Consider the following 20,845-nt stretch of genomic DNA (forward strand, 5'->3'; position numbering starts at 1 on the left):
ATGTCAGTGACTTCGTCAATGAAAAGAGCTCAAATAATATGCAGGACAGTCCAGAGCTTATGCAGCTGCTCCTGGAGACAAGTTCTTCTGCTTTCTCTTCCTTTTCTGTTGGGTACTTTTGTTCTCATGGCTGCAGAGGCACTGCCCCACCCCATAGAGGACGAAGGGTGAAGGGCCAAGGGTGACAGATAAGGGCCACTAAGCGTCTTCCTTCACGAAGTTTTCTAAAGAATCACTCTGATTCTAGTGACTTTTCGTTAGCCAGAGGGGAGTCCCATGACCACTCCTGATCAAGGGCATCTGGGGAAGTGATTTGCCCCGGGAACATCCAGCCACCTCCTCTGATTAGGAAGGAAGGGAGGAAGATGGTGCGAAGGCGACCAGCACTGCCGACCGCAAATCATAGAATTTAAGTTCTCTCTTCTTTGGTCCTAACTGAACAACTGCAAGAACAAATTCCATAGAAAGAAAAGATAAATACAGTTATAAAATATAAACATAAATGTGAGCACAACACCACAACAGATTGTTCTACTTCGCAAATTTATCCCATTTAATGTAGACTTTGCACATTTCATCAAAATCACTAAGCCTTGATTACCATAGATTTACGGTTGCATTTCTATCGACAGAGCTGTGCACATGGTAGGAATTCAGTGTGTGTGTGTGTGGGGGGGGGTGTGTCATGAACTATATCGTGTATCTTGCTGGCATGTTATGGGGAGCCCCTGCAGTGGTGACCGGAGAGGTAGGTTTTAGCTTTTGCTTTGGTGTGCTTTTGTCTTGATTATGCCACTGCCAGATGGGTAATTTTCTGATGATGTCACTTCTATGAACATAGATTTTAGGAAATTTAGAGAAATAATAATTGAAACTAGCCCCATTATGATTAACCATAGAAGTGCAATGACCCCATCCTTTATTAAAAAAATTATTGCTCTGTCTTCTATCTATCTCATTCAGAAAATGTCTCACTTTCTATAATTATGACTTTTAAATGTCCTACATCTGAAGTAATAGTATTGAATGCGATTTTCAACCTATAGACACATTAAATAAACATGAGTGTCATATGTCAATGACAGCTCCCTAAACACCAAATAGCACCTTCTCTATACCCCATCGCAGGTTTAGGGGCATACCATTCTTCCCTCTCCTTGAGGAAGAGTCTTCTTTTGTCAGACTGTCTTCTCAAATATTGTCTCAATAGATAGTTCACGGCATCATAAAATTATAAAACAAAGACCCAGGCAAATACCAGAAGATTCTGCTTTTCTAAAATGCTCCCAGCTGATACCAATGCTGACAGTGCCTGAGCACGCTTTGAGTAGCCGGATACTGGACTGAAAACTTGGTTCCACATTGGAATCCTAGGGTAGTTTTTATAAACACTAATGCTTGTCTTCTACCCCAGAGAGCAGGATTTATTTTTTATGGGGGTCAGTTTGGGCATCAGATTTTTAAAAGCTCCCCCAGGTGATTCTAATGTGCAGCAAAATTTGAGAACCACTGCTAAACCAACTAGAATACTTTTATTTTCACAAGTCCCTCCCCATGCACAGTTTGGTAGACTTGTCTATCCTTGTAGGCCCCACTGTGGTTGATGCCCATGTCTGGGGCTTTTTTATCCAAGGAGAGTGCTGCATTCTAGGTATGGGCTCAGTCAGAGTTTGTTGATAGATCCACATCTAGAAAGATGCTTTTTCTACTTACAGGCTCTGGCAGGAAGAGAGAGGTGATTTACTTGTCATTGTACACATTGGGTCCAGCACATTTCTATTTAGTGCAATTCCTTTGCCAGCTTCTTCCAAGGATGTTCCTATATAAAGGGTTTAGAGATCTTGGGAACTGAGGGCAGAGAAAAGAGGGGGGAAACAAGGAGGGGAGATGACAGCAAAGAGGAAGGAGAGAGGGAGGAAGGGGAGGCAGGGGAGAGGGAAAGAGAAAAGGGAGGAGAAAGGAGTGGAAGAAGAAAAAAGGGGAAGAAATGAGAAGGAAAAAACTGAATATAAGGGTATTGAGAAAAATCGTTAGATAATTACTAACCATCCTCTGCAAGAAACGACACAAATATCAACAAACCTATGTTCTCATACGAGACAGGAATCAAGTGCTTGAAAAGTCATAGGAAACTGTACAATAGTGAAAGAATAAAGGAAAATAATACCAGAGATAACACAGGACATATAGACAGACCTACCAACAAATGGAGAGTTACGGACAATAGACAGAATGAACGCTATTTCTATGGGGGGAAATGGTAATAAGCTTGTTGCAATGAGTTCCTTATCCTTACTTTGCTTTATCAACTTAGCTCAGCATTAAGCATAAAGGTGGCATCTGAAGAAATAACATTTAACCTATTCTGTATCAGGGAGTCTTTCAAGGAATGATTTAAATATTTATTTTATATTCATTTCCTCTAGCTTGGACCTCTAGTCCTAGGATGTTGCTTATGAATATTCACTTCGAGGGAAAAACACACAAAACAATTCTCAAGATTTACTTGAAGATACACTTTGACCATCTTATCCCCACTCCCATCTCTATTATGTACATCTAGAACTTTCTTATAAGGTTTGAGGTCTTGAGACTGTTTTATGAGAATAAATAATTGGAATTTGATCCATTCAAAGTGGTGAAGGTTTGGTATCTTGTTATTGTTTCTAAGAAACATTCTTAATTTGATGTGCTGAACTTTGGCAATACAAGTCCCTTTAGTGACATTAAAGAAGCCCGTCTTTAAAAGATGCTGACAGATGTTGTGATAGTTTTTTACAATGGGGCTGTTTCCTGCTCTGCTGCATGTAATTAGGCATGAAGATAGTGCTCTCCCATTTTACTAGCCCAATGGGAGGGAATGGGGCAGGGGCCGCAAAGCTCTGCTTACTAAAAGGAAACACACTTTTTAACATGTGAATGTATTGATTTCTATAAAGAAAGAAGAGTTTGTTTTCATTAAAAAAAATTCTGCACAAAACTAGGTTTGTGGTAAGGAAAACATCATTTCTATGAATTTCAAGCAAACAATTCATCTGCTTCATAAGGCACTTGGATGGTAAAGGTATTATCCCTATGCTTTAAGCACCTGCATTTTTAGTGTCCTAGCAACATCATCAAACATACAATGCATTGTCTTGCAGTCTGGCTCATCTGAATCTGCTCAACTTTCCTATTTTACCTTTCGAAAAATTATTTGCCTTCCTTTGCTTAGTACCATGGTGTTTAAAATGCTAGTATTAATCATCGAATTGCCAGAGTTTTCTAGGTTGAGGTAGCATCTATTTCTTTCAGACTCTAGAGATTTCCTTTGCTATGTTTCATTGGGAACTCTGTGTCTGGCTTATAAACTCTGCAGAACACTCAGCCCAAGTTCAACTTTCAAGTTTAAAACACAGTCTAAGAACAAAACTGGGGCCTCTGAGGGAAAGAGCACTCTCTGGGTCTCCTTCCTTCGTGGGCCCCCTTCTAGGACTAAGTCCCAAAGGTTGGCTCTTGGTGTGATTCCAGCGTCACCTCCTCTGCACCAAGCAGAAAATACAGGATTCTCTATTTCATGTGTGCTTGCCATATATTCTCTCTTAGAAGCTCAAGCACTATTTTGTCTAGAATGGTCCACATTTGACTGCAGTAATACTGCTAGTAACTGTTCACAGCATACAGTGCTCTTTCCTGCTGGTAAGAATGTATTGTACTTTCATACTAAAATCTGATAGGGCTTCTTATAGGCAGGCTCTGCCAACACTTTGAAAATAAGACTCTTGAAGTTTCAACAGAAATGTGTTTTTACACGATAGGATGAAACCTCATGGAACTTACTGCTCACATGGATTGAAAAAGCTACTTCAATAGGGCTGTTATAAATGCAGGCTCCACACTGTCTCCTAAAGGGATTAGACAGGCCTCATAATGTGCTAGAGGTAGAAAAAAGTGATCCAAGAAGGGGCTAAATCCCTAGTTGTCATTAGTGTTTTCTCATGTCAACACTGTGATTTGAAAAGACAGAGGAATTGACTTATTTTATATACTTGTCTGATCCTTTAGTACTTAATGAAAACTGGAATGTTTTACTTGATCCCTGTGGGAAAACAGCTAAACCGGGCAGTTTGTTCCTGAAATAAAATAGCAGCAGTCAAAATACTCTGAGTCCCTTAGAAATCAGAGCATCACAGATTTATTAGAAAGTAGGTGTCCCAAGCTTATAGGTGGCTGTTAACATTGTTTTATTTCCTTTATACAAAAAGTAGAAATGACAGAAAAACGCTCTTGACAGGAAACAATGCCACTGGCCTCGTCTCATGGAGATGCTGAGCCCAAACTGCCCATATTATGGGGAAAGGGAAGTTCAAACATTAGCAAACACTCATGCAATTGGTGAAATATAAAACGGCATCAGTGGCTTGGTGAATGTCCTGTGGGCAGGTTGAATCAACCCAATCTTAAAAACATCCATTTGCTCAGTCATGCTTTTAAACAGCATCTCTTTAAAAACAAGTTATATATACAAATATCACCCCAAAATGTGTCTTCTATAGTCTCCTACTATAAATTTAAGGCATCCTGATTTCTGTTCTTCTGCTGGTGAGGCTTTGTTCTCATGGTTCTATTTCCACAGAGGAGAGTCCAGTTTCCAAAGGTATCCAAAGGGCAGCAATGAGAGATAGTAAAAAAAGTGATTTACAAGAAGAGTTCTTTGGACTCTGGCTCAGCAATGTGCTTTACACTGTAGGATTTCTTCATTTTTCTATTGATGTCATTATGCCTAAGCAGAGGAGAAACCACGAGGCCAAAATTAGATAAAACTATGGTCAAGTTACAAGACAATACCACTAAACAGTTGACCAAAAATGAAAATCATCCTCACACAAACCACACTGAAGAACACTTCATTCCAGTAGGCAAATTATTCTCTTTTCATATAAACCACTTTTTGGAAAATAAAAGAGCCATGTCATAACACACACACAGTGAACACTTTTTAATTCTCAATTCCAATCGCTGATTAGAATCCAGGCAAAATTCTCGAGTCAAATGAATTTTATCACAAACAAAATAGAAAGGATAGTACTGCTGGTCTAGTGGAAACATGAGATATTTATACTTTATTTACATGGATTCACTGGTGACACCTTTTATTCTGCAATAAGTTTAATAGTTATGAAGAGTTTAAAGAAGATGCTTTTTCGTTGTGTGTGTGATTACTGAGGAGTATATGTTAGAAGATCACAACTAGGTAAATCTACAGGGGAAAGAAGAAACTAGGGAACAGTAATGCTGTTTCCCCTCAATACGTGATACTAGTAAGTCTGTGGAAAGAAGTATGAGCTCTAACCTTGAAACAGTTTTGTTTTTTAAGTGAATTTCCCTCTGGGTAGATGGAGTCATTTTCATGGGATATTAGTCCCATTCTGGGTATAAAATCTTCCAGAGAGGAGCTACCTTCTGAGGGTGGGCGAGCCTCCATATTACCAATTCCTTCTCGTCGCTACACCAGACAAAACCGAGCTGTCTCTGGTGGCGGTCCTTGCTAGCAGGAGGGCATATCTGGATGGAGAACCCAAGCAGAGTCTTACGGCCTCAAAATCATGCTCACTTACAAACACTGTGAGGTCTATTCTTAGTGTTTTAGTAAATGTTTGATTAATGGCACAATCTGAAAGTTATAATTCTTAATTTTATTTATTCCTCTGAATAGAACTTTAGAGAGTTGTCCATGGGTAAGAAAGGGAGAAGATGAAAGAAAAACCCAGCGGGTTAAGATATTCTAAGGACTTACAACTGAACATGGTGGATTAAATACACACATTTATCAGCCCTTTCTTAAAAAACAACACTACTGAAAAAGTCAGGACATAAAACAGGTATAAACCTAAATGAAAAAGGGAAATGGGAGAGGAGATGATAACAGACAACATGCCAGTAATATTTCAGAAACAGGAAGGTGAATGGACAGGTGTAGTATTTCTGCTTTAATATAAGGGATGCTGTGGTCAAAAACACTAAAAAGAACACTTTCTGCAGGACAAATCCAGAATAATTACAGCGGAATGTATACCAAGTAAAATGTTAATTTGAGGCATTTATCTGAATGCAATCAGACTAATTCAAGCATCCCCGAACCCTTCAATTACCTACTCCTGAATTACTATTATTCTAAAGAACAAACATATTTGAGTAATTCTGGTGTGAATAATTTAGATAATTTGCTGGTCCTTGATTTCATTTTTGGATATAAAATCATTTTCTCAGTGACCAAAATTGGAAAGAAGAAAAGGCTTGAATTTAAATAACAGCTTTCAAGTACTTGAATTTGCTGGCTTATCTAAGCATGGGTTCCATTTTTCCATAACCCAGACAGTGACTTAGAGGGTGAGTCTAACACGGTCCACGGGAATGCATTACATTTCCACTGACAACCCAATAGGGGACGTTGCTACTTTTGTGGTCTCCTTCCCAGCTTTAGTGAGAGGATATCTCTAAATCCCTTCTACTAAAAAATGAGATTCTGCTTCAAAGAATGAAAACCTGTACTCAAAGTACCCAAACTGACACTCCCTGTCAATAGGTGGACTTGGGATCAGAAGGCCTAGGTTTATACTTTAGAGCTCACCCCTTTTTCTGTGGGATGACAGCCTCGGTCCTTTTTTGTTTTATTTTGCTTTTTCCCTCTTCTTCCATTTCTTCTTTTTAGCTCATCCTCTCTCCAAATATTTATGAAGCCCCTACCATGTGCCAGCCACCATGCTCGACACTGGGGGTACATATAGGGGTGCAGTAGTGCTATAAAGGGTCACTGCTCTCATGACGTTCTCATACCTTTCATGGGATTTACCATGTTTTAACTGTATCTTCTTTTAATTCTCTCTTGATTATGATCTCGCTGAATGAAGGGACCACGTCTTACTCTGGCACAGCAAAATGCGTGGCTTAGAGCTGAAGAAGTTGAAATGAGAGCGGTGGCAACCCGGGAATGTGAGTCCAGGAAAGTCACATATCTGTATGGTCCTCAGGGTGGGCGGGAAAATCCCAATGACTGTGGCTGGAGCAAGGATGCTTGGTGAAGGCACTGGAAGGTGTCGGGGTAAAGTCTCTATCTGGTACTTTTAAACCTCAAGTAACTTGCTGATTCTTTAAAACTCCAGCCTTAAGAGAGTTTACAGACAGGCACTGCTCTTTTAGTTTACAAAGGTATCCCAGCTGTGGCAGATATGGGGCAGTTATGACACATAATACAACCTGTATCCCCTTTGGAGTTACACAGTTCAAAACCAGGCCCTGGGGGAGTGAGGAAAGGAAAGTGGAGCTGGGTGAAGGGAGTTGTTTGCTCTTAAGTTTTTTGACTACCCTTAAACCAAGATTAGCATGCTGGAAGAATGTATTTCTAGTGGGATGATTTTAGTTTCCAAAGCGGGTCTCCCCCTGTACCCCTGCCTACAGCTCATGAGTGTTCCACATGTTCATTTCTTGCCTTCTGAAGGCAGTGCTTTAAGACAGAACATAGGATCTTAGTGGTAATAGCTCTTTCCTATGAGTCTCAACTCATTCTGTTTGATACTAAACTCACTGCCTTCCTGTGCTGGAATATGCGTTCTCCTTTTCCCAGAGGGTGCTAAGAGCTTACGAAAAATAAACTCCACTTGTGAATCACGCTCTCATCAATCTTGAGAGCTCTGGCACCTTTCAGAAAGAGTTTGCTAAATTGTGCTTGGATGCTGGAAAGATCTGGTCATTTTAACTATTCCCCATAACATGGACATTTTACTCTACAAAGAAGAATCTACTGTGCAACAGCGGGCGGCAATGCAGAACTGTGGCCCATTTCAGAGGAGAACCTGTCAATTAACGGAATCTGGAGAAATGGTTGAAGATTGGGCTCCTCCCTTCCGTCAAGTCATATGGACAAAGCTCCAGTATATAATACAGGCTTTCTCTTTGAAACTAATTTAAACCCTAGGGAGGCAGGGGTAGGGGTGGGGGAGTCTAGAGTTATGCAGGAGCACAGAACACCTGGGGAACACGGGCAGGTGCAAAGGAAGGAGGCCAGGCCAGGCAGGCAATATGGGTTTCTGCAGCAAAGGCAATCACTTCAAGTCAGGAATCAACTCCTCCTGACTGGCTGGTTCTGGACCCCAGAGCTAGTAAACTAGAAATGAAAACACACACACACACACACACACACACACACACACACTTCAGATCATAGCTTAGAATTTGAAACTATAGCTTTTGAGCATAAAGTCTAACATCTAGTGTTACAAAATACCCTTTTAGGATTAGCACTTTATTTTTTATCTTTTTGACTTAATTTTTCCATCACCATTTATCCCCTCTATGCTTTCTTCCACCCTCCCCAGTCACCACACTGTTGTCCATATAGTATTAGCACTTGAACAAGCTTTTCTGAACTGTCACAGAGGGCACAGTCTGCTTACCCATGCACTCTAGAACTAGCAATCAGTACATACTCAGATAGCCTTGGAAGCACACCTATGACTACTTATATAATCATCCCCTTCAAGAATCTGGGTTAAAAATAAATACTTCCAGGTCAAAAAATTAAAATGTGATTTTATTATATCCAGAGAAATTACAGCAAAGATGCTTTTGCTCAGCAGGGTCAGGAATTCCTTTCTGTGCCGACTGCATTTTTCCACCGTGATTCTGGAAATGCAGCTCAGTGGGGTTGAGAGGTACGCTCCGCTTGGCTCAGGTTTCAGCCAGGGCCCCATCTCTACTTTCCCAAAGTCTTCATCTTTGCTCGCTTTTCGCGCATGCTTGCCAATGGTGGGGGCGGGGTACCCTGAACTCCGATCTCTTATTGGGCCCAGTAGAGAACCATTGCCACAAGCTCTCAGGCCAAATATATCACTCTCTTTGAAGTGGTTGTTGAACAACCTTGATATCTATATAAAATATTTGATGCTAGCTCTTGACTCCAGATGCATAATTCTGAGTATGGCTAACTCCTTTGCAATAAAACCCATACTGATGGTGTTTATTGCTTAATGTCTCTTTAAGGAGTCTATTCTCACGGTGGTCTTAGGGTTAGGGGTGTCCTGATGCTAACTCCTCGGGCCACAGTGCCACCGTGGTCAGAGAGGGTGTGAATGGTGGTAGGCAAGGATTAATGCCCTCTGCCTATCTGGAACTGGAACCAATGCTCATTTCATTTGCTACAGATCTCAGATAGACTTAAACTCTGGGAAATGAATGTCTTATTGACATTTTAAGACAAGTAATTGCAAACATTCCCTTGGAGTTGTAATAACTCAAAACCAATTTGTCCTTTATAAGAAAAAGTAAAGATAAATCTGATTGTTATAAACAAAGTCATCCTCTGCAGTTGAAACACACTGGGAAAGCTGTTCAAAGTAATAGAGTTGAATCTAATTTTAAAAGGCATTGAAAAGAAATTTAGATTCTTTCTATCAAGCTGTGACCAATTTAGAAAAATAAATAGCAAACAGAACCCCCTCACAGAGCTGACATTTAAAAAATGTTGTATTTATTGCCCTCATTTTTCACTTACCAGGAAAAATAAAAATTTCTCAGGAACTAAAATGTGATTCCAGTGTATGCCTGGAATGAGGGTCCACTCTCCCTCCCAAGGCTATACTGATAGGGCCATTCAGTGGCATAGTGTTTGGAGCCCCTCTAACCCATTGACTGCCATTGGTTTCTAAGGTATATGATGCTGGGCAATCCCTGCTACCTGAGAGGAGTCATTTGGTCTTCAATCAAATTCTTGGGACAAGATGTAAAGCCATCACTGATAGATGGACACCTGGGTTCCTTCCCTTCTTGCATCTTTCTATGGGATGCTTTTTCTATGGGTCCCATAGGCAAAAGGAAGCAGGTGCTGGAGTTAGGTGTTTTTCATGCCCATATTCCCAGGCTAGTTTTAATTTCTCTGAGGAATCCTTATTTCAGCAAGAGATACCCATCCTTACTTTAAGGAGTGAACTGGACTGGTTCTCTCTGCCTCTGGGTGATTATGAGTGAGTCAGAGAAACCTCACCTCTCTGGCACAAACAAAGTAGTGGATTTTCACTTTCTATGGACCATGCGTCAAACTTAAAACATCATAAAGTACAGGTTAATTTATAAAGTAGGGAGGGGAAGTGGCCAGGATGCTTACCTCAATATACTGAATATTTTTATTTTTTAGTTTCTGTTTATCATGGAAATCAAACTCTGTTGACACAAAAAGCCCATGAATCTGACAGGTTCAAAACTGAGCCTCCAGGAGACGTGTGCCTTAACTGAGTAGTAAAGTGTTAACTTCAAGTCAGATACCCAAGTAGCCCCATACCCTTGTGCTGTGCTCTCATTTTTGTAATCTTATTGTAATAGATTGTTCAGCTTTGTTCCCTTGCTCATAAAAAGGCAGGATGAAATACTTCTGGCAGGAGAATCTACTGTGATGCTACTAGTCTTTTTTCCAGGTGCTGTGGGAGCCTGGAAGAAATGAGAGGTCCTCCCCACCCCTTACCCCTAAGAGTTTGCCAGTCTTTGTACTTCATTCCCTCGGGGTATCACTGGGGACTTCCGTTTAAGGCCAAAGAATTTTCTAGGCACCAGAAGACCCATCCAACCTAAGATGGGCACAGAGAAGGGTATGTGGGTGGGGAAGGTAGGCTGGGAGAAACAGAAGTGGGCCAATGTGAATGTCTGGGAAAGGAGCCAGTATTTTATTTTTTAGTTTCTGTTTATCACAGAAATCAAACTCTTCCCATTCAAGCACTGGGCTGTCAGCTCTGACCAAGATTCCTGGCCCCAGTGTGGCCAAAGTAGTCCAGACTTAGGCAACATGTGAGCCTGACCCAAGCAGAACTCTGGTGACCAGTAAATACCGAACATACAAGGCACTTCCTTCAATGTACTGAATTAATGAGACCCCTAGGGGCACCCACTAAAATGGCTGCGATTTACTTTTCCTCTGGCCTGAATCTCTAGAGACCTGGAGCAGATTACATTCAATTTGGGGGGGGGGGGGGGGGGAAGAGTGGCATTTCCTGTGCCTTAGCATTTGGAACTAAAATTCATGCCCACAACACATACACTCATTTGCATGCGTATAACTATATGTATGTATATACACACACACACACACACACACACTCACACAAACATTTTGGATTTTGGAAGTGGGCTAAAAGGCGTGTCATACTTTTAATTTAAATGATTCATTTAAATTAAATTGAATTTGTTTAACTTAAATGATTTGTAAAAATTTAATTTAAGTGATTTAAAAGTGACAGTCTCCTTTTACAATGGGTTTGTGTTTAACTCTTCTGAAACAAACCAGTAGGAGGCACTGCCTGCATCAACTCCCCCTCCACTGCTTTGCTTTCCCTCCTCTCCCTGCCTCATCAGGGAGCGGTGCCCATCCCGCTGGGAGGTTAAACATAGCTATGCCCCAGGAGGACTCTGCCCAAGGAGGTGTCTGAGCCACCTGTGACCTCCAGCGGGATCCTTTCATGTACACAGTCCATGTATTTTTGAATGGAAACATTTTGTTTGAGAAAGACACTGACTGGCACTGTGGTTCTGAATGCTAAGCTGGAGCAAGTTCAGGATGGCAGGGCCTAGCTGTCCCAAGGGCAGTGGAATGGTGATGAAATGAGCTTTCCGTCTATGATGAACCATGAAAGAAAACCTCAGCTCTGCTTCAAAGCTCTGATTCTGATTGGAGGTTGACTCATTCCACCCATGACAGGAAATTTAATTTCTATACTTACTTGGTACTTGACTCCATGAAAACAAAGACTGAAAGCCAAAGTCAACTGGGAAACAGCATGTTTGTGAGCTGAGTGGACTCCTCGGCCCTCTGCTGCTGGAGTAAAGCCCCTCCTATAGGGCACTTGCTCCCTCTCTAAGGTCCAGTTACCAGCCTGCCTGCTTCTTTTGGGGGAAGAGGTGTACATTTCTTCTTCCTTGGTGTCAGCCCTGCTAAAGGTGCTCCAGGACCATGATTTAAAAGGTCATGCAATTGCAAGTGAAGGCCCAGCACTGCTGTTCTGCATGTCCCCTACCCCACGTACCGTGCACAGCTATGCAGATGCTCTTCAGTCAGCATGTTAGAAGGAAGGCTGATGCAGCTGCTGGACATCTCCTAGAGGTGCAATTAAAAATCATCTGAAAACATGCAGCAAGCTCAGCACATGCACAGGTCTCAATGAACAGGAGGCATGCAGGAGAGAGAGCAGACTAGGACAGAAGCTTTGTACACGCTTTAAGGAGCATGGGGAACCACTGAGAGAATTCTCATACTCCTGAGCAAGAGAACCCATCAAGTTACTTGGAATAGTTTTATCTGAGCAATGTAAGTTTGGACATTTTTAACCCCAAGGGCCTGGTGTTTGGGGCACGAGTGTGGCTTTTCTAACTGAAACAAATATAGGTACAGCCCTTTAAAACAAAGACAGTTCATGGTGGAGATCAACTGGGGTTCATTTAATTTGAGCGATATCAACTAAAACTTGATTTTGGTATAAAAAAAAGAATTAGACAGTTCTTAGACCTCCCTGGGATTTTTACCTTGTACCAAATACTAAATTATGCTGGTGTGACTCTCTAGATTACATGGTAGATATTCTGGGTCCTTTCATTCCTCAGAGTTTCACATTTTGGCTGCTCTACCATTTTTGAGGGCATGGCATGCACAGAGCACACAAGAAACATCACCTAAAAAGATGCTCATATTTCTTATTCACTGGATTTAAACCACAGATTATAGTGCAGTTTTCCAATAAATGCAATTAAGAAATGTAGTTCGTGGCACACTCTGCCGTCCCATGTACTGGCAGGCACCCAGACTGCTCTAGCCTCCTGATCCACACGTAGGGCTCTGCATCGTATAATGCCAGTGTGGAGGTCTCTGTGGCATATTTATTGTAAAGATCATTCCAGAGTTGAATAGTTAAGTCTTTAGAAATAGAGTTTCTATTTATGTGCTCTTTAATTGGGCTTGAGAATAAACTATCCAGTCACATGAGGAAAACAAACTCTTCCTGAGGCAGAATCTGCGCCAAAGAAGGACCTGATTTCCCATCAATTGGTGGTCTAGGACTTCTAATACTCAAGGATCAAACTAGTTAGGTAAATTTAGGGACCAGAATGTAATTTCCTGTGATTTATTTAATCTTTTTCTCAGAGTATTTTCCAGACAAATAGCAAAGAGTATGTACTCTAACGTATCTCTTTAGAAACACAGAAATTTGGCTTTCCATGCACCCCTTTGGAATTTTTCTGGGGATTACCTCAAGGTGGCAAAGGTCAACAATTTATAGTGTCAAGAACAACATAATTCAATGGGAAAAAAGAGACATCCTTCAAACAGCACTCACCGCCTTATTCTTTCCTTTGCTGGCAGAGCCCGTGGGATTCCCCTTGGCATCTGTCGCCTTCCTTCCAAGCGAGGTTAAGGGCAGTGTGGAGGTCTTCAGCTGGCTCACCGCCTGATAGTTATTATTATTGTTCTGGTTGCCGCTTAGAGTCTCCATGATGGATCGGAAGGTTCCGAAAGGCCTTTTGAGCTGATCCCCGGAGTCGCTGCTCGTGGAGGTCCGCTGGAGGGCCCTGCCCTTATCTCTGTCCTTCTCTCCGTTGAGTTCAAGGCCAGCCTGCTCCATCTGCACCACGGGCTCCTCAAAGGTGACTCTGAGTTTCAAGTTCTGAGATGTCCGGCGCTTGGAAGATGGAGACTTGAGGGCACTCTTGGGACTCGTGGCCACTTTCTGGGCAGCCGTGCTGTCAGGGCTGGGCTGAGTGGGGTCGCCAGACGGCTGGTTTGGGGGTGTGGTCCCTGAGCCTGGACACTGGGATTCCAAGTCTGGTTCGCTGCTCTCTGAGGTGGGAGATGGGCTATGGCCATCCAGAGATTTGGAGGCCTTGATCCCAAAAGGAAACCTGCGTCCTGATGCCAAGGTGTGTTTCTTTATCATCAAGTGTAAGCTTTCTGCGCTGTCCATGGTCTCTGCACTTTCCACGATGGGCTGCGGCCTGGGCCGCTCGGCCTTTCTCACGGGTGTGCTCTTGGGGTCCTCAGAGGTGTTGGAGTCTGTGTCGGACTCACTCAGGGACCGCTGCATCAGCTGCCTCAGCCGGGCCAACTTCAGTTCCCTCTTCTCCTGAGGGATCTTCTTGGAATTTCTAGAGGAAGCCTGAATGTCCTGGAATTCCAAGGACAGCTTTTCCTGGGTGCAGACATTCTCTGAGATGTCTTTCCCCAACAACTGGCGAAGGATTCTATCGGAATCGTCATCTTTCGCTTTTGCCCTGGCCCGGCTGGATGCTGACAGGCCTCCAAGGATCTGCATCCCCTCTTGGGTTCCTGGCTTGCTTTTGGCTACAGACTCTTCATCTGTGTCTGGGGATTTCCACTGCGACTTTCTGGAGGCTGGGGAGCATGGTGAACTGGAAAGAAGACAAAGAACACATGGGATGATTTCCTACTGGGTTAAAATGACTCGGCTACAAGTCACAGCATGGCCTTTACTGCCACTAATAACTTACAGATCAGTAAGACTGGAATAAGAATTATCAATGTCTGTTCAAAGCAATTTGCAGATGCTCAATAGTGGCGACCATAACCAAAGTATAGTATGCCTCACACCTTACACTACGCCTAAATTTGTCTCCTATTTTACTATTTACACATCACTTTTGCACAACCGATCCCATCTTCAACAACCTACATATACTTATTCCCACAAAGACTCTGAAGGAGTGAGTGACTTGTTTATAGTCATGGAACAAAGAAACGGCAAAGCCAGACATCGACCCCGGTCACTGGACCCTCGGTCCAGAGCCTTTTCCCTGCGATACCTATTTCTTATTCTTTATAAAACTAAAATGTGTTCTGTTGTCATCTTCTTAAAAGGCACTAAAAGAAAGTCCAAAATAAGGCTCAGAGATCTAAGAGATGTGAGAACTCTAACCCCCGATGCTGCTGGCATTACCTGGGTGAAGAGAGGAGCGACTTGCCCTCGGATCTCTGGGCTTCCAGGAGTTGTTGGAGCTGGTTCTGTAATGTCACACGTTCCATTGTCTGTCTGGGAAAACAAACCAAGACAATGAGCTGCCTGGTACAGAGCTCCTACTATAAATCAGTAGGAGTAAATGTTTTCATGATAATTTACAATAAATTGCAATAAATTCAAAAGCCTCACAAAGGTGCATAATCTTTATCTTTACAGTTCAGAAATTTTCCTAAAGATACAATCAAAAGCACCCAAAATAGGTGTAAATTTTATTATTCATAATGTGGGGAACTGTAAGTAATCTAAATACTCATCAATAAGACTGAGTAAATGATAACATACTTGAATATTTATTTAAACTTTAAAAAAGTTTCCCTAACACACACACATATACATATATATATATACACACACACACATATATATATATAGAGAGAGAGAGAGAATACTTTATAAAGTGTACTTTACTTTCTTTAAGTAAAAAGGAAGATACGAAATACTGTGTATAGTATAATCTCATTTTTAAGAAAAATCTCTCCCCCCCAGTTAAGGTCACTCTCTGAGGTACTGCCGGTTAGAACTCCAGCACTCCAACATATTATTTTTTTGAGGGGGCCACAATTCAAACCATAATACCTAGGCTTGTAGACTAGGATTTCTAACAGAGCCGAAGGTTAAAGTTGCCATTTCTAAATAGTAACTGTGTTCATTAACTAGAAGTGGTAAAGGTATTCTGATAGGTTAAGCACCTGTGTGTCTCCTTCTCTGAATTTCTGACAGGAAAAACTGCTCTTTGACATTTTTCCTCCTGCCCTGGGGCCTGGAAGGTACAGTGTGCCCTGGCTGTACAAAGTGGATTTCTCTGTTCATTCCTAGTTTTGCCAACCTCACTGAGGCACATGGTAAGTAAAGGACTAGTGTCTACATGTAACCCGTCCTATTTTATCTTGTCATTGGTTTAACTATAACTATCCACAGCATTCAGCTTTGGACACAGTGAAAGAACTGTTGTTTATTAGCATACACAAGTATTTTATCCCAGGATCATCAACAGAGAGAGCAGCCAAGACCCTGACCTTGAAAAGTTCACCAATAAATAGCTATTAAAGCTCACGAAAGCCTCTCAGACTCTGTGGTACACAGACTGGAGGGAATGTTTTGTGATCTTTTCTCCAAGTATGACCCTTTAGGAAAAGCATTCTATTAGATCATTTAAAATTTCCTCTTGATAGATATGTCTATATACTACTGGGGGAAGTGGACATGTGCACAACATTTTTGGAAGGATATGAGGCAACACCCATCAACATTTTAAATATGTATGCCCTTTGTTCCAGCCAATCCCTTTCTAGGAACTTAATTTTAGAAATACCTACACATGCACAAAAAGACGTGTACAAATGTTTGCTGTGGGAAGATAACCTATTTAATGATGAATTTGTGTGCATTTTCCCTTCAGTTACATCCAGCCCTTCAAGGTCACTTAGCTCACCTGCCCCAGGGGAGTTTTGTGGAACTGGGTGAAGAATGCTTGGGGGGAACCATATTATTTTAAAATATTATTTTATATTTTCTCTATTAAAAGGCTAATCTCATTAAAGAGAGTATTCTATGTACTGGTAGGGAGTGGGGTAAAGGGATGTAGAGCCTTGTACCTCTAAGGCAAGACAGTAGAAGTAGAGAGATCAAGGTTTCCCCAAGCTTGTAGAAGAGCCAGGGGGTCCAAGGCCTTGTCATATGGTTGTGTGAATTACACTTGTAATCAGTTAAGGCCTTCCACCCAGCATAGGCCATATTTTCAAAAGGAAAAGAGGAATGTGCATGTGTATATATATACATGTATATATATATATATGTATATATATATACACACACACATATATGTGTATATATATATATATTATAATTTGAAAGACTTCATAATTTTCCTTTACATTTTAATTTTTAAGGTTTATCCTTCTATTCTGTCAACATTACTTCAGATACTGATTCTGATTTTTAGTGATTCACTCTCCACTATGGCAACTCTAACTTGACTGCTGTGTTTTCCAAGGGCCGACCTCGGTCTCAGGCAGGTGTCTGATCCTTAATCCTTCAACCCACCAGACACCTACCTCTCCTCCAGCCCCCTTTCTTCAAGCCTATCATGACAACCTCCCAGAATGCTTCCCTGACATCTAGGTATGGAACGGGTGTCCGTTTAATAAGTTCACAGCAAAAGAACTGACTGTAACTCAACAGAGTGTTTTAAGCAACATCATGCTAAGAGTTTTATGTTCTGAGGCTTCAGGAATCATCCAATTAATTTTTGTAATAATTTACTGGTGATGGTTAGCAGGTTAAAGGTCTGTAATTTCCCAACTATATATTTTTCATTTTGAGAAAATGGAGAAACTGACCCATCTCGAGGTTTCTCTCTCATGTGCTCTCTGATCTCCTAGAATATTAGGGACAGAAGTTCGAGATGAAGCCCGCGTTTGTGACCCACCCTTGCCCTGTGATCTGGCCCTGAGATGGGAATGCAGAGAGAGAGGCCCCCTCTCTTTGTCCAACGTGGCTTCAGTTCCCTGCTTAGAGAGCTTGTTTTGCATTTTTCTTGTTTGTTTATCACTTGGCCTCTGCAGAGGTGGCATCTTCAGCGTGAACGCTGGCTGTGAGGATACTGGGCGGAGGGAGAAAAGATGAGGAGAATGCAAGGAGGTCCTTGTGCAACCGCGTGGGGAGCCTGCCAAGCCCCCGCTGGCACCTCAGCGCAGCGACGACGGGCCAGGGCGGCCCCAGGAAGCAAACGGGCACTTGGTCACTTACTCCTTCAGCTGCTTGGTTAACTTCACCACCTGCGAGGCCAGGGACATGCAGGTCTCCACCACCACCAGGTACCGGGAGCACAGGGTGTGCCCGTGGCGCTCTGCGCTCTGGGACGGCTTGTCCCCCGCGTGGTTCTGCATGGTCACGTTGGCTCCATATTCCACCAAGGTCTGTCAGAAAGTGCAGAGACATGCGGTCGTATCAGGACCTCCTTCTAAATATTTTTTTAATGACTGTAACAGAAGGTTGACTGGAACGTTTCCTGTTATTCCAAAATCAATCCCCAGAGCCTGTGACAGGACAGGGTGGGGCAATCTGGCGAGCTTTCAGCAGCCGGTACCAGGCACCTCCCTTCGGACGCAGAAGGCCAACCCTACTACCATCACCCCACCCCAGTCTCAGAAGGAGGCTGGGAGGGGACAAGGTTGCTGCCATCCTTAGGGTCCTGTCCTCTATGAGGGGTGCAGGGTAGTGTCTGGGATGAGAGGCTCTGTCCCTTTCAGTGGGTGGGCTTGTAAAGTAGGGGTGCCTATCAGGAGGAGAGAGGGGGACTTTGTTTACCGGTGCCTACTTACTTGGGCAGCATATCTGATCTGTTGCTGAGCCTAACCGATCAAGGACAAAAAGAACTGGAGTGAAATGATATGGCTGATTACTCCCACCATGTGCCATGGCGTGGATATGTCCCATAGATTGAGTAGATGTTGTAGAAGGGAGCATGGTGTGAGCTTGCTATTACCCCCATTAAAAATGGGAGGGTACTTCAGCCCTGGCCGGGTGGCTCAATTGGTTGGAGCATCGTCTGGTGCACCACAAAGGCTGCAGGCTCAATTCCTGGTCAGGGAACATACCTAGGTTTCCGGTTCAATCCCTGGTAGGGGCACATAAGGGAGGCAACAGATCGGTGTTTCTCTCTTACATCAAGGTTTCTCTTTCTCTCTCTCCTCCTTCCTCTCTCTCTCTCAAATCAGTGGAAACATATCCTTGAGTAAGGATTAAAAAAAAAAGGCTGATCATGCCTCACTCCCCAAGTCCCTTGAACCCTGTGTCTAATCTGGGTTGGGGAAGAAAATATTCTGAATCAGAAATAAGAGTGAGACTTTAAACTGGTTTGGAGTAAATGTTAATAGTTAAAAGTAAGCAAAAAGTTATGGAATCTGGCCAATGTATCATTAGTAGAGGAGCGGTTTGATGGAGCATGGTTGACATCATTAATTAAAAATCCAAATCCAGATTATTTCTCATTATACTGTGATGACATTAGAGTTCACCAAAAGCAGTTACACCAATACTAATCCACTGCCGTAATCTGACATATTCTTTGACACTATCAACATGAGACTGTAGGCCTCTGGATTTATTTCAGTAATAGGTAATGTTTTTCCCCACAAGCAATACTTGTGATTTTTAAATTCCTAGACTACTTAGACTCAGAGGTCATTAAGGAGCTTCATTTTCCTTTCGGTTTATGATCACTCACCATGAAAGGTCAATCTGCCAGAAAGTCATTCCCCCCCCCCCCCCCAAGAGTCACGGAGACCACCTCGGCCAGCCCCAGCCCTCTGAGCTCTCCGAGAGACTCAGTGTAAATACGCCCTCTGATCGCTCCCTTGACTCAGGCCTCTGAAGTTTTCTTTCCAATGTTTTTCAAACTCAGTCCCCTTCTCACCTCATAAGGAACCTTGCTCACTCCCTCTTCTACTCTCAGTCTCTTTGTATTTTTTTTAAATCTCACACCCAGTGTACAGACCGGCTTCCAAGATTATCCAAGTTTCCACATCCCTGGTATCCAGTGCCAAAAATATCATTTGTGTTAAGTGGAGTGATGAATGTTCTGAAAGGACAGACTGCCTCTCCTCACATATTAAAAGGAAAAATAACCAAAATCTCAAACGGAATTGGTGATATCAGCTGGTTTTCTTTGGCTTTCGTCATTTATTAGCTGATAAAAAAGTTTATTTCAAGGCTATTAAATATTGAAGTGTTTTGTTCAATGGAAAAACAAAGTTTTCCATTTTTATTGAATTATTTTTCATCCACAAAAAATAATGCTACTCCTTTCATCTTTCTGCAGATCCTGGTAATAATTTACATTTCTCTCTTTTCTACACTCTCTCATTTCTCATCACTCCTTTTACAACTAGGTGCCTTAATTTAGAAGTTTTATTTTTTGCCAACAATAGTGGGGAAACTTTTGAAAGCTTGGAATATTTTCTATCAATTTAGCTCTCCAACGAGCAGTTGAATGAGAGCTCTCTGCTTTAAAAAATAATTCTCTCTTGCCTTTTACTTGATAGCTTTTCCATACCTTCCCATGTCATTTCCCAAGTCCTCTCTACTTTCCTGTTCTCATTGCCCAGTTTTCTCTATCAGATAGTCTACCTTGCACACAGTAGGACCTCAATAAGCACCTGTTAAATAAACGAGCACATTAAGTTTGCTATAAAAGAAACAACACATAATAAGGAAAAAAGAGTGTTGCTTTCTTAGAGATGCTGTGTACACATAATGCATTTGAACTGTGTGAACTTGTTAAGTAAAAGTATTTTCTCTCATCTTGGCTGTCAGCCACATGCTGTCAATGGCGATGCCCGAGGGGTGGGAACAAAGCCCTAGGTGTTGGGTCATTTTCAATGATGAGAATGGTGTGATTGGTCTGATTCTGGTAATTATGATTCCTGTCCATAAATTAAACTCCAGGCCACATCAAAAACCCTGTTTCCAGTTCAAAGCCTTTCGTCTCTTCACACTGTCACTCCCCTTCACCTGCTCTCCCCCTACTCTTCAGCTATCCTCTCTCTTTGCTCTGTCACTCAGGGCCTTAACACTTTTTTCTGGGTGAAGAGGTCTGTGTGGTTTTTCCATTTGCATGAAGACCCTCACTGGGCTCTCCTACCACGTGCTGCTAGGACAGTGGCCCCGGGTCTGGCTCAGCTACAGGCAGCTCTTTATTTGGCTGAGGGATGAGATGCTGGCACCTCTTGTTGGAACCCCCTCCTCTAAGCAGCCCTCTTGGATGTCCCTCTTGTTGTTTGGGGCAGGGGGAAGAACCA

At 42.3% G+C, this 20,845-nt stretch overlaps 1 protein-coding gene across 8 annotated transcripts in view; it reads right to left on the reverse strand.

Moving 5' to 3' along the window:
• Window positions 1–4,158: 4,158 nt before the first annotated feature.
• Window positions 4,159–20,845, reverse strand: part of SNCAIP (synuclein alpha interacting protein) — a 138,725-nt gene continuing 122,038 nt past the window's right edge. For 6 of the 8 annotated variants that reach the window (XM_081131873.1, XM_081131868.1, XM_081131869.1 and 3 more), the window contains 5 exons: window positions 17,793–17,962; window positions 14,964–15,056; window positions 13,350–14,418; window positions 12,045–12,115; window positions 4,159–4,762 (listed from right to left, as the gene is read on the reverse strand). In XM_081131873.1, the coding sequence (XP_080987999.1) occupies window positions 4,678–4,762; window positions 12,045–12,115; window positions 13,350–14,418; window positions 14,964–15,056; window positions 17,793–17,962 (1,488 nt within the window). In that variant the 3' untranslated portion in view covers window positions 4,159–4,677. The remainder of the gene's footprint in view (window positions 4,763–12,044; window positions 12,116–13,349; window positions 14,419–14,963; window positions 15,057–17,792; window positions 17,963–20,845) is intronic. The other 2 variants (XM_081131875.1, XM_081131871.1) reach the window with 1 other exon arrangement.

This window comes from Miniopterus schreibersii (assembly GCF_964146895.1).
Source record: "Miniopterus schreibersii genome assembly, chromosome: 3".
NCBI lineage: Eukaryota > Metazoa > Chordata > Mammalia > Chiroptera > Miniopteridae > Miniopterus > Miniopterus schreibersii.